We start from the raw sequence: 14,040 nt of genomic DNA on the forward strand, positions 1-14,040 counted from the left end.
GTTTTCACAGTAAATTGGGCAGTGACTCAGTTCTAATAAAGGGAAGGTCAGATGCTCCCAGTATGCAATCCTATAATTGGCCAGAGCTTCTGCTGGGTGAAAAGCCATGAGACACGTAGAAGAAACACTGGGTAGGCCTCCAAATGCTTAGGATCAAGCTTTGACCAACAGATTATTAGCTGAGCGACCCTTACAAATTAATTTCTCTCTAAAATTATGCATTTTCTTCAAATTAAAAATGAAAGTAGTATTTCCTCTTTCCTTTTTCATGGTAAAAAGAAATAAATAAGAAAGCATATATGAAAGTGCTTTCAGCTGTGATGTTAAACATAAGGCATTATAAATTAGGAATCCTAGGACTGGATTTACTTTCCCAGACCTCAAAGGTAAGAAGACAGAATTATACAATATTTTGAACTTCCTACTCGAGCATATGCCATGAGCTGGAGCTCTAAGGGTATGGCAGGATCCCAGGTCCAAGAGCATCATAACTGTAACAAGTAGTTGCTACTGCATGGCAGTTCATGGAATGAATAAACAGCCATAATTTCACTTACTATTAATCTATTCCTATAAATAAGGCACTGAATGAGGTACACTATGATATAAACAGTTGAGGTTCTTAAAGTCTCTACATATAGATTCTTGGAACTAGAACTATAATTTCATGAGGACAAAGAAAATACAAATGAGGTGAGCACCTCATGCAATGCCTGGCACCCTAACATGCAAGCAATAAATATTGAGCTAGTACTGAATAAAAACATCATGCATCTTTATGAAACAAGAATACAATGAGAATTTTGAAAATGGAGATGTACATCCATGTTATATTCAAACTATGTCACCTAAAATTCAATGACAACAAAAAGATATTTTTATCTAACAGAACTCATCAAGTATGGCCTGATTAAACCTTATGCCACAGACCCAATGATGCCTTCTTACCAAACTTTCTAAATTACATCACATAGAACTTCTTCACATTAGTCATGGTTACTCTCATGGACTAAAAGAATATACTTAACTACAAGTGTTAATTTATAATGCCTCATTTTAATACAGCATTTTAAATCTCTCAGGGCATTTTCTCATACACTTCCATATGTGATAGCTGACAAGACAGTGCAGCTCAGGCACATGGACACACATCTGCACTCTTTTCTTTAGCAGCATGGTGTGAGAGCTTATGGTGACACGTGCTACCCTGTCTACAGCTCATCCTTGGTCACATTTTCTCAGATTTTAAGCAGGCCTGAGAGATAGGAGTTCCACATAATGTCACATGGTTACTGGGTTCAGAGACTGTTTTATCAGTGAAAAAGCCCATGTAGCCTTCATTTTATAGTGCTGTAATAACTCGATCATTGCTTAAAATTAGCTGGCGATCCTTCACTCTGTTGCACATGAAGCTAGCTATAGCTGTTGCTAGCTATACCATTGCCAGGTAGGGGACTACGGTTTGAAAAAATGTGTGCCGACATATAAAAATTAATTTTATTTCAAAAACACACTTTAAGAGATAACCACTGAAAAGTGTTGAAAACTGGTACTACGGCTTCTTATTTTTCAAAAGCATCTATATGAAATTTTCATACGATTTAAAACATATACATACATACATGCATATCTACATAAAACATACACATGTACTTATTTCAATGAAGTTATATTTCAAAAAGTTTTGAAATGAAGTCTAAAATTAAGAGACACAAATTAAAAGAGCATCTCACAGTTTCAACCTACCTTTTGTGGCCACTCGAACACAGTCTATTTTGGTTTCCTGTGTCAAACAAAGAAGGGGAAAATTATTATTTGTGTTTTATTTAGGCAGTAAACATTGCTGTAGTTCTAGTGAAATGACACTGATAAGTCAAGATTTCACTGTTCCTTGGGTGGCTTTAATCACACAATCACCCTTTGATGTACACTCAGATATGTTTTCTGGCCCGGGTGCTGGGATGTTGGGTATTTCTGAGCCAGATGACGAGCAAACAGCTAGAGCAAACAGTCTCTATTTTTAGGCCCCGGCTCCTTCTCAGAGCGGTTCACGCTCCCTGTGCAAGCGGCACAGAAGAACTGTACATCCCAGATGTCCTCCCTTTGCAGTGGCAGAAGTCAAGTTGACAATGCTAACTACACCTGTGCTACGCAGAAGGGAAGCCACTGTGGTATCATCAGAGCTCTGGGTTGCTTTGTGCAGGAAGGGGGGAAATTTTAGAAAAGATGTAATGATAGTATCTGTTTTGTTTTCATCTCATCTTTTTACAGCTTTTCCCTCTTAGAGGGATAAAAAGGGTATCTGATTTAGTCACATCTGTAGGAAACATAAACTCCCTTGGAACTACAGAAAAGGGACAAAAGATGCTGCAAAGACAGAAGTTGTGAATCTCACATTTCCAATAAGTGAGTGCATATGTTGTAGCTATACCATTTGCTTGTGAAATAGTAAGCAAAGCAGAATTGCTAACCAACTTTTGGTAACAAGAAAGAAACAGAATAAAAACCGTCATGTTGACTATTTACACCCCTTCCCTCAAAGATGAACACATTCATTCATTTCTATAAACTTCTCTAGATAAAAAACAACACACAAAAGCAAGATACTATGCCTTGCTATTGTCTTTCATGAACTAGGTTCACAGTAACAACCCCAAACAGTCAAGGTAAAGTGGCATCTAGGAAAACCTACCCCATTGGCTCGACTAGCAGCTTGGAAATAAATTCTGTAGCTTTTGTGGGGGAGCAGAGGAGTGTTCCAGTATCCACTGTAGGTCTTGTTATCCCCAACAGTGAAAGGCTGAGCTGCTTGCAGGCTGTCCGCTGGAAACTCTGCCGCGAAGTAGTACTGAGAGTTCAGTATGGAAGCATTCTGGAAGTGAATGGGCACCGGGTAGCACTTCAGGACTTCCGTTGTCTTCTTCGTTCTTCGGGGGCGTTCTTCCTCCACAACAATTTGATATACACTAGAAATCAAAGAGTATTGTCAACGACATCTTACTTGGTCTGAGCTGATCCACTCTGCCTTTAACCATGTGGATCCCCAGGCCATCTGCTGTAAGCAGCATGGGGCACACAGGTGACACCAAGTGCTTGGGCGTTAACAGACCTTTGCTCAACACCTGCTCATTGAGAGACAGAGGAGATGCTTGCCTTCATCCTCATGATGCTCTCACTCAAATTAACACAATTTCTTGAGAGAAACCAAACTCATGACAGTTATAAACACCCCTATGTGACTCTCTCTGCTGCTTGTGTGAACAGGACACTAAAAGAATGTTTTCTTCCCATAGAGCTGAAGGTGATTTTGCAAACAATTCATTTGTTAACCTGATAAATGAAATTATATTATGTGTAAGTCTGGGGAAAAAAATGGGTTATTTTGTTCAATGACATTTGTCTGAATACACGTGACGCTTCACCAAGGCATAGAACACAACAGATAGTGATTCACATTAACCTTTCCATGTTTTCTCATATTCCTTTGCCCTTCTCCCTCATCAGTCAGTGGAAAGAGGTAAAAACAGAGGCGAAGGACTAGAATTTTAAAAGCCAAGACCTTGGAGTCACAAGTGATTTGTCAGAGGAAATCATGAACAAGGTTCCTTGAACCATATATACCGATCAGATGAGGGAAGATCCCTTCAAAGATGGCTGCAAGGATGATGGTTCTATGAGGAATGGGTCTCTGGCACCTGCTCTCAATGTCTTTGAATGTTGAAATCCCATTAGGAGAACAGGAGAAACCTTGAGCTGACGGACTTTTAAAGAATTAAGATATTTAGAATGATGAATGTTTCATGCTCTTTTGCTAAAGTTTCCAATGCTGAGAAAAACTGAACGTTGAGAACAGCTTTCAAAAACTAAATCCAGGTGAGACGGAAAGCCCTTTTGGCAGGGAGATGTACTTTTTTCTCAACGTAACAGAAAAGCACCATGATTCCCTGGAACAATGCTATCATCCAAGAGGTGCTCAGGACGGGTACCCATTGAAGCTTAGGAGGAAGCAGAAAGGGGTGCCTGCCATCCCCACTTCCCCAGGCAATGCCTCTTTCTGCTCTAGTCTGTGTGAACTCTGTAGAGGAGAACCACTCGACACATGCAGTAATGAAATGTGTGCCGCCGTTCAGGCTGGAAATCTGCCCAACAACAGATGAACTGTTTGGAACAGGAGATGCTTGCTCAGCTTCCAGGGAGTTCAGCAGGTTTACAGTGTGATGATGAAATGTGTTTTAATATAAATACTTATATATATATATATATACATATATATATATATATATATACAGTAAAATATAGATGTAAAAACACAACTCTTCCTTTTTAACATCAGAGACTTTCTATTGGCTCGAGTCATGGGAGACGCTGCACCAAACATGGTAGAATTCTCCCTGTATTCAAGAAGAACCTTCCTACGGAAAGGACACAGGAACACATACAGAGGTGGAGCAGACTTTGATGTCCCTCCTCCACCTCCCTGGCTTCTCGTTTAAAAATATATTTGCAAAGTCTCTGACACGTCTTCCACCAAGAGGCGGGGACAGCCATCCTTAGTGATTGACACACAACCAAGAGATTGTTAGTAGAAAGGATGCCTTAACCGCTAGGCCAAATGCTCACCTCTAATAACTTTTAGCACTGGTTTCACGTAAGTAGTCAGCTTTTCCAGTTCCTTTGCATGTGACATGATTTTCAACATTTCAATTTAAAAACAACTTCTCAGAGACTCATATATTAGACAAAGCAGACAGATGGAGATACATGTAAAGGTACAGAAATTATTCCACACAGCATCTCGCATAGCCCATACAGTTTTAGTTTTTTTCCCATTTTACTCCCATGAAAACTGAGTGAGCATTTGGTCTAGTCATTAAGACACTGGTTGGGACGTGTGTGTTTCGCATTGGAGTGCTGGGTTCACTTCTCAGCTCTGGCTCCTGATTTCTGCTAACGCACACCCTGGGAGAATCAAACACTGCACATCTCTGTCCTTCCCCATCCTCACCTTCGTCTCTCACTTCCCATCCCTCTGTTCCCCAGCATCACTAATACACGTGCTGTGTGAGTGCATCTGTGCTCTTACGCATTCAACCAATGTGTTGAGTGTCTACACTATGCTAGGCATTGTCCTACTTTAATAAGACAAAATTTTGCTTTGTACTTTAAATATCATCTATGTGAATGTGGCTGAAAAAAATTAATTTTTTTCCAAGCAGTATTTTAATGAAGATTAGATGAAGACTTGAGAATTAAACGATCATTTAATGGGCCTCCCTTTTAGCCAGCTGGTATTAGTTATATTATACACTCTATTCCACACATATTACTTTTTAAATGGCTACCATCTCCTCATCTTCAGATATATTAAAGAAAGCACCAAGTTGACTAGAGCAATTTCCAACCCCAAATGTCTTTTCATCCTTGCTCCACAAGACAAATTAGATTTGCAAGCATCCAGACCTCAAATCTATTTGCTCTTTAATAATTTAAGCACTGAAAGGTCAAGCAGCTCTTTTCTATTCCCCTTTATCAAAGTCCAAGTGCTAATGAAAAATAGCTAAATCCTTTCTGCTGCCCAATTGCCATCCATTGCTGTCTCTGATGGAAATTAACACATTATCAGCATCCTGGTCAATGGTACCTTGACTGAGTGTTATGGCTGGTGTGCTTTCCAACTGCACAAATAACATCATTTCACTAATGAATTTCACAAAGTCTTTCACCACAATCATAATCTTAAAAGTGCCTTTGAAAATCTTACTGTTCGAATGTTTTTTTTTTTCCCTAAAAAGATTAAAAAAAAAAAAAAGCAAATTCTCAAGGATGGGAAACCAATCAGAAGTTTCTAGCTTTGTGAGCAGAATTAAAATTCCATTATCCTTTTAATGTATAACTCATGCCCCCTTTTGTTTATTAAAGTTGCTCCATTCCCAGCCCTGTTCTACCACTGTTCTGGAATTCAAAGTAACATAAGATCTTCCTACAGCATTTGCAATATTAAAGCATAATCCATGATAAAGATAAATCTGCCAAAAATGTGACATCACTACATCAGAACTTCCTTATGGAATGAAATTTAATTTCAAGTTTAATTTATGCTAGGCTTTATGCAACACAACTCTAAGGCCTTTACAAGGAGAATAAGAAATCTGCATTTATATGGAATAGTACATGAAGGACAGCCTAGGAAAGAACATCTGAACATCTTTCATGCAGTTTTTTTAAACCAGAAAGTTCAAATGTGATAAAAATGTTTTTAGTTCTCCATAACTTTTATGTCTTTGAGACGAAGCCTGCTACAAATCTGAAACTGACTTAAAATTTTTTGTCCTAATTCATTTAAGGATTAAACCTTTAGTTGTAGGTTCAGTTTTCTTACCCAGTTACTGTATTTCCTATCAGCTGAACATACTAGAAGGTAATCCAACTGGGAAGTAGAAGGGAGGGACAAGGAGGCGAGGACAGAGGGAGAGAATAGTGACCCTTTCATTGCTATTCTTTTAAAATTGGCACTAATGAGCATTTCAGGGTCTAAGAATCATGTTCATTTCATGGCACCTGATAGGGACTTTTAGGTTTGATTTAAAAGTTTTGGTTCATATCATTCATTCCAAATGTATTAAAAATAGTACTGATCTCTTTCTGAAGATCAATCTTTGAGGGGTAGGAGAAAATGACAATTTCACACAAAGTATGCCAAATAAATGTGTTCTTAGGGTATAACCGCTACTCAAGCACACAGAGTTTATTTGCTTCCTATTCTTTGTTCAGCATTTTTTCATTCTCTTTCCATCTCTGGCAGCATTCACCGAAATGACACCCTAATACACCAAACAATGTGGTACAACCAAATTAAGTATTTAAGAGTTTACTGGTAGTCTAAAATGAGGGAAAAGAAAGGTTGGAATTCAAGGAGTTCATCTTCTCGGCAAGGAGTCTTGGGAGTCCTGCAGGTAATTGGCATTGAGAGTGGCTGAACAGAGCTTGTTCATTAATTATGAATAATAATGGGTAATTAATTTTACACAGCCAATGGGCACTGGGCAACATACTGCATAGCGTAAGCAGACCTGTGGGATTGAATATTCTGTTAGCAATGTTCATTTCTTTCATCTGATCTACGCAAGATGGGCTATAAACTGTGGGATACCTGCAGGCCACCACAGGCACATCTCATTCTCTTGGCTGTAACTCATCATAGGGAGCCTGCATGGCACCTGTAACTTACTGCTGGTCTGTGTATACATATGTGGATGTGTGCATGTGTGCGCATCTGTGAGCATGTGTGAACACACAGTTCAATTCCCTGCTGCTCTGCTAGTTAGGGCCAAAATCTGATATAATAAAATATTAATTACAGCTGAAAGGTTGGGTGAGAAATATGAACTCAATTACAGTCCCACATTGTGAACAAAGGACAAGGTGAAAAAAAAAGTCCTGTAGTTATGGAGGTTAGGGATAATAAAAAAAAAATCAACCAGTACATTAGACTCAGGCTGAGAACTTCTGTAAAAGGCCACCTGTCATTAATCTTCACAATGGGAACCATATTTGGAGTAGATTAGTCCTAGTTGGAACATCTTTAAGAATGATCTCTCCCCCTTTTCACAAGTGAAGACAATTTCCTTTGCCTTTCTCATCCTGGCTAAGCTAATCATAATCTAATCATGACAATTTCATAACAAACACACAATTATAAAAATTATAGTTCAGTATATGTCAATTATGATTAAACTGTGATCTTTTAAATAGCCCTAGTGATTTGAATAAAAATAGAAATAGGAGACTATAAAGCCACACCAAATATTTCATTCTTGAATGCTTGTATTGTATCCAATTTAGAACCTTCCACTCCCAAAAAGTGTTGCTGCTGCAGGGCAGGTGCGCTAGACACAAAGGTGACCATCAAAAGGAGGCAGGTGCACCCGAGGGAGATGCCACTGAGATGGCACCAAAATGGGAGTTACCACCCATAGAAACCATTGTAGGACCACTAAGGCCCTTTCAAGCTCTAATATTCTATAGCAGCCAGATACCAGATCAGGACCCCTCCATCTTTTCTTCTATAATATTCACCACATTTCAGGTCTTGTGCCAGCCACAAGGGAAGACTAAAAAGACCTGGGTACAGACTGTTTCTGTCCTTGAGAAGCCAGTCAAAAGGGTGTTAGGAATAGGTCACACCAGTGAAGAACTACCGTGACAAGGATCTGATAATAAAGGTTTGCATAAAGAACAGATTAACAGGGCCCAGGAGAGTGTCCACCTCTACATCAAAATCTCTTTTAGCATCTGTTCCTTTGAGGGCAGTTGGCCTTGACTAAGTGCCCAGCCCTTCTTGCCTGCCAACAGCCCCTGAAGGCTGCTCCAGCATTGCCAGCACTCACCCAGCAAGCCCAGTCACAAATAATCCAACAGCAACAAATGAACAGCTAACATCTTTACAGTCCCAGTGTGGTCTCCGCTCACTCTGATCACTTGCGAGGACCCACCATCAGTGGTACAGAGGCGGAAAGAGACACCTGCCAAGTCCTGGAAGGCATACTCCATGAGTCCCCGGAGTTTTACCCAACGGTAACCCCAAGAGTGCCAAGGTTTTCCTCACTGAATTTCCACACTGCCTGACCCCTGGCAGAACTGCATCACAGGGCAGGAGAACCTGGGTTGCAGCCTTGACTTCTGAAGCTACCCACGCACCTGAGGAGAGGAGGGAAGGAGGGGAGGAGGGGAGTAGGGGAGAAAGGGAGGATTGGAGGAGGGGAGGAAGAGAGGAGGGGAGGAGGGGAGGAGGGGAGGAGAGGACATGTCCCACCTGGCCTTTGTTTCCCCTTGGCCATCCTTAAATCCCTAGCAGGCAAACCGGTGTTGCTTTTTCTACTTCTATGATCACTCCTCAGGTGACATGGTCCATGATTTCTCAATTTTGGTATTTGGTTTGACATGTACTTCGATAATTAAAGTTAGATCAAAATATTATATCTGTGTTTTATTAGTTCTTTAGGGGAAAACGGAGGTGGAAATTGCACTGAGAGCCTTTCACGTCCCACGCCAGCCTCCGGGAAGCCCCTCTGCCCTCCTCATCACGGCAGGCCTGACTGGTTGCCCCTCAGCAAGGGGCCTGTGCCCACTCACACACCTGCCCCGAGGCCTGCTGCACAAAGTCCCCTTCAGAGGAGATTATGTGGAGAAGAAAATTTAAAAGATAGGTGACGAGAAGCTCTAAGTGTATTTTTATGCACAAAAGCAAATCTGAATCGAAGTTGAAGGGAAAGTTATATGCTCAAATCCAGCTACTCTATTATTATGATCTTCTCTTGCCATTTTTAAAGCTTCTTTTCAAGGCTTCTTGAAGAACAAACTTAGTTTCCAAAATGAATTTTCAAAGAAATGACTGACATTGTCATCCTAGAAGCAACATTAATAAAAATGATCTTTGTTTCCCAGCAGTGCAGGAATCCAGAGTCTCATTTTTTAATACAATAAAACTCACTTAAAAGCAGGTGGGAGGTTAGTAAGGGAGTTAGCACCTTGCACTGCCATGCACTGTGGTCATGCAGCAATAAAGTTATAATAAAAACAAGGAATATAAAAATTACACCTTTGCCAGAGAACGACATTTTGATCTTTGTGGTGACGTGTACCCCAATGGAAAAAGGAAAATTATTAGGTTGGAAGTTATGTGCCTTCCTTTAAACAATTGTAGCAAAGGAGAGAACCTTCTCAAAAGGTTCAGATACATTGACAAGATGCTCCTGCACCACATTTCTTCAAGATGCAAAAAGGAACAATTAAAAAGTTACTCAGAAGCATCTCAAAAGACCTAGTATCTTCTCTCTCGGTTCCCTGGAGACTATTAAAAATGGTAAAAGAAAAAAACAAAAAACATACAAGAGCACTTTGAAAAAGCTTGTAGAAAATGGAACTAAAAGCAAGCTTGTTTTGATGCTAAAAAAAAAAAATTGAAATCCACACATAGCTTTTTTGGAATACATGTTTTCCATGAACTTTTTCAAGACCCCTCGTACATTCCCACAACAAAGGACCAATTAGACTGAAGAAAAAAATCATTACTCTAAGAAAATTTTGCTGAATCTAAGTCCTTCAAGTTTTTCAAAATTATATGACTAAACATTTAGCAAGTTGTGATGACCTTGGCTTGGCCAAAAAATATTTTTAATGAAAAATAATAATGAAGAAAACAGCAACACTACTTCTATGAATGATGCAATAGGATTGAATCCAGAGATTCCAACAACCATAGTCTGGAACAGAGTTGTTCCTTGTGTTTTTAACACTAGCAAGGACAACGATGAAATGATAGTGCCTTTCAGAATGGGCCACATCTGCAAAGGCTAGTAGAACCACCTTGGTTTCAAGGTCATGCTCCTGGGGGCCGGTGCCGTGGCTCACTTTGTTAATCCTCTGCCTGTGGCGCCAGCATCCCATATGGGTGCTGGGTTCTAGTCCCGGTTGTTCCTCTTCCAGGCCAGCTCTCTGCTGGGTCCGGGAAGGCAGTGGAGGATGGCCCAAGTGCTTGGGCCCTGCACCTGCATGGGATACCAGGAGAAGCGCCTGGCTCCTGGTTTCGGATCAGCGCAGCGCGTCGGCTTTGGACACTATTTGGGGAGTGAACCAACGGAAAAGGAAGACCTTTGTCTCTCTCTCTCTGTCTATAACTCTACCTGTCAAATAATAAATAAATAAATAAATAAATAAATAAATGGGAGATGCTCCTGACCAAGGAGAGAGGGATGCAAGGAAGGCTGGGAAAGAGGAAATGCAGAGGCACCACAGCCCCCCATGGAGGTTCCTGAGTCTTGTGCATGTGAGCACAGGACCAGGTGTGAGGCTCATGGTTTTGATGTTAGAACAGCAAAGTCTGTTAATTTCACTGACATCACTTCCTCCAGCTGTCAAGTGAGGATGCTGGCAACTAATGCGGAAGGCTGCACTGGACACTTAAAACTCATTTCCTCAAGGACCAAGCACGGGCATGGCATACAATGATATAACTAACTTTTCAGTCCAAATAAGAATTACAATTCACTTTGTGTTACTATCTTTATTTTTCCTCTATCACAAGCTGCTCAGAAGAGCATAACTGAGGCTCAGAAACAGGATACTGGAACTCAGAAAATTTCAATAGGCTTGGGCCGAGGCAAAGGAGCTACCATGCTATCTCAAGTCTCTTGAATCATTACAGTCAGCACAGCAGTCACAAAAAGAAAAACTTTCCTCCATGCAACAGGTAATAGCTCCATGTCATCCTGAGTGCTTTGCTTGCTGGTCATTAACCTCCCGGCTGCTCACTGAGGGAGCTATCATAGCTCCCCATCGCTAAGGAGGAGGAGAATGCGACTCACACAGTTTACACAACCTGCCCAAGGTCACAAGGCTAATCAGAGGCAAGAGGGAAGCCAGGGATCATCAAACTCTTTTTTTCTTTAAGTCTCTGCACCTTCCTCCCCTGAAAAGAGCTATAATCGTTAAGTATTCTGCCCAACAATGCCATCTTTGTTGCTGGAATGTTTTGATGGAATAGGAGGTATCCTAAAACTTTGATAATTTGCATGATATTGATACCAAATACACATTTCTTACAGCCCCTGTAAAATGACTGTCAAATATGGGATATTATTATAAAACATACTCTTTAAGTGATGATCACAGTATACTGGCAGTGATGATCAGGAATGTTAAGTATACGACTATAAAGACTGAAGAGCAATCGAGCCAACGTGATCTGTTCAGCACATTGTGAGATGATAGTTTTACTTTCTAGTTCTTCGGCAGGATTTTCATCTACACTAATCTTCCTGAAAGCTCAGTGAGAGACAGGACTTCAAGTGATGCCAACTTAACACACGAAGAAATGAACTTTCAGAGCCTACAATGTCACTCAAGGTCACACAGCGAGTGAACAGCTCAGCCCAGCCACGTCTGCTGAAGCCACGCCACCTGTCCCTTGACTATGTGACCCCACTTTTCTAAAAGATGAAGCTGCAGGCACTGCTTACATCAGAGACAGCAGATTTCACTTCTTCTAAGGGAAACTGAAATCACAGGGGAAGACATCAGGAAGAGCACCTCTGAGGACCTGCAAGTCTCCTCCCAGCAGAATCCCTGTGCCTGGCCTAGGCTGGGCTCTGGAGCACTCACCCAGAATGACCCGTCAACCCTTCATCCGGAAGCCACATGAGTCCGTTCACTTCCTCTGAGTCCATGTCCACATGACTGAACCAGCCATATGTTTTCCTTACTAAAAAGCCTTCCATGGTTCACTTAAAAAAAAATCCAAAAAAAAAAAAAAAAAAAGCTCCCCCAAATAACAAACAAAAAACACTCATCAGGGCTGTGCATGGAGAATCGGGACTGGAGAACTAGAGACAAAATCATAGAGAACAGTCTTTGCTTGCAGGAGCTGGCAGCTCCCCAGGACCCACAGTCATCAGACAGGGTGGCAAACTGGAGTTCATAGTTAAGGGGGCACAGCAGGACAGGGAAGGGCAGGGAGGCCAGAGAAGGGTCAAGAAAAGCCAAGAAAGCAGATATCTAGGTCATACCTGGGAGAAGAGCAGAAATTTATAAATGACTGAGAGAGGGAGACAGACATGAAGGAAGCTGCAAATATAAAATATTAGTGTACACAGTAGCATGCCCTTCTGCATGATTTCACTTTCCATGGTCTCAGTTACAGTCAACCTCTGTAACTGTCAACCAGTTTTCAGACAATCAGTCTGAAAACATTGAATGGGAAATTCCAGAAATGAACAGTTTAGAAACTGCAAGTTGCATGATGGTTTGAGTAACATTATGAAATCTCATGCTGCTGTACTCCATCCTGCCCTGAGTGTGAATCACCTCCTTTACTCAGTGTATCCACACTGTATATGCTACCAGCTTATGGGTCATTTAGTACCCATCATAGTTATTGGACTAACTCTGGTAGTACTGGATTCAAGTTGAATTTTACTTAATAATAGTCCCCAAAGACAACAGTAGTGATCCTGGCAATTTTGTTATAGTATATTGTTTAATTTCATTCTGAGTTGTTCATCTCTTACTTAGTCTAATTTAGAAATTAAACTGGATGATAGATGTGTTTATACAGGAAAAATCACAGTATATAAGCTTTCAGTACTATCAAGATTCTAGGCATCACTGGGGGTCCTGGGCCATATCCTTTTCAGATAAGGGGGTGGAGATTGTGGCATTTCCATGGTTTCAAGCTAGAGTGTGGCTTGCAAGGGGCCTGCCCCTTGCTTAGAACCTGTCATGTTAGACTAAGACTGGATTTAGGCTAAGAACAAGGGCAGGACACCGCTGGGATGGGTTATTACACAGGAGAATCTAAGAGCTACATCTACTATGTAGGGTGTAGGTTGGACACTTGAGAAAGGCAAAATAGTGACCCAAGGCAGTGAGATACAAGGGCGAGCGGGTGTCATCACTGACCTCAAGAGGGGAGACAAGTTCTCCAGGGAGCCAGGGCACACAAGGAGCCAGGGGTGCAGAGGAGAGCAACTTTCCTGATGTGATCTGAGTTTACAGCAATGGCTTATTTGAAGTCATCGTTCTCAATTCCTCTTCTCTTTAGGAAAAGAGTAAGAATCAAGTGATCCCAGGGTGAAGGGGGGCTGTTCCTTTCTGCTCCACATGTGTTCTGTGGAAGGCTCATGGCATTCAAATTCCATTTAGGGATGAAAGTGGCAATTTAAAAGCCTGCTTGTTCCTGATATGTCTGACTAGTTCAAACAGAGGGTTTGGCCTTTGGCTTCTTACCTAACGGCGTTCCAGGTGATAATTAGTTCTGCTGGCAAGAAAAAGATGAGGTTCAGTTCAATAAACATGTATTGCACAATTGCTGAGGTTTGAGGAACCGAATGATATTAAGAAATTAGATGATGAAATTCATCTTGTGACCATTATGTGTGTTACTATATTTTCATGCAATTTACATAATGTAAATTTAGCTTCTGAAATTGTTCACTCTCAACATGAAATACAACATAAAGCTAAGTAATGCTGAGTGCTGTTCAA

At 40.9% G+C, this 14,040-nt stretch overlaps 1 protein-coding gene across 2 annotated transcripts in view; it reads right to left on the reverse strand.

Moving 5' to 3' along the window:
* Positions 1 to 14,040, reverse strand: part of PTPRM (protein tyrosine phosphatase receptor type M) — an 884,602-nt gene that overhangs the window by 312,372 nt on the left and 558,190 nt on the right. For both annotated transcript variants that reach the window (XM_062201377.1, XM_062201376.1), the window contains exons 12-13: positions 2,693 to 2,966; positions 1,747 to 1,783 (exon numbers count right to left, since the gene is read on the reverse strand). In XM_062201377.1, the coding sequence (XP_062057361.1) occupies positions 1,747 to 1,783; positions 2,693 to 2,966 (311 nt within the window). The remainder of the gene's footprint in view (positions 1 to 1,746; positions 1,784 to 2,692; positions 2,967 to 14,040) is intronic.

Source organism: Lepus europaeus, chromosome 9 (assembly GCF_033115175.1).
Source record: "Lepus europaeus isolate LE1 chromosome 9, mLepTim1.pri, whole genome shotgun sequence".
In the NCBI taxonomy this organism is placed as follows: domain Eukaryota; kingdom Metazoa; phylum Chordata; class Mammalia; order Lagomorpha; family Leporidae; genus Lepus; species Lepus europaeus.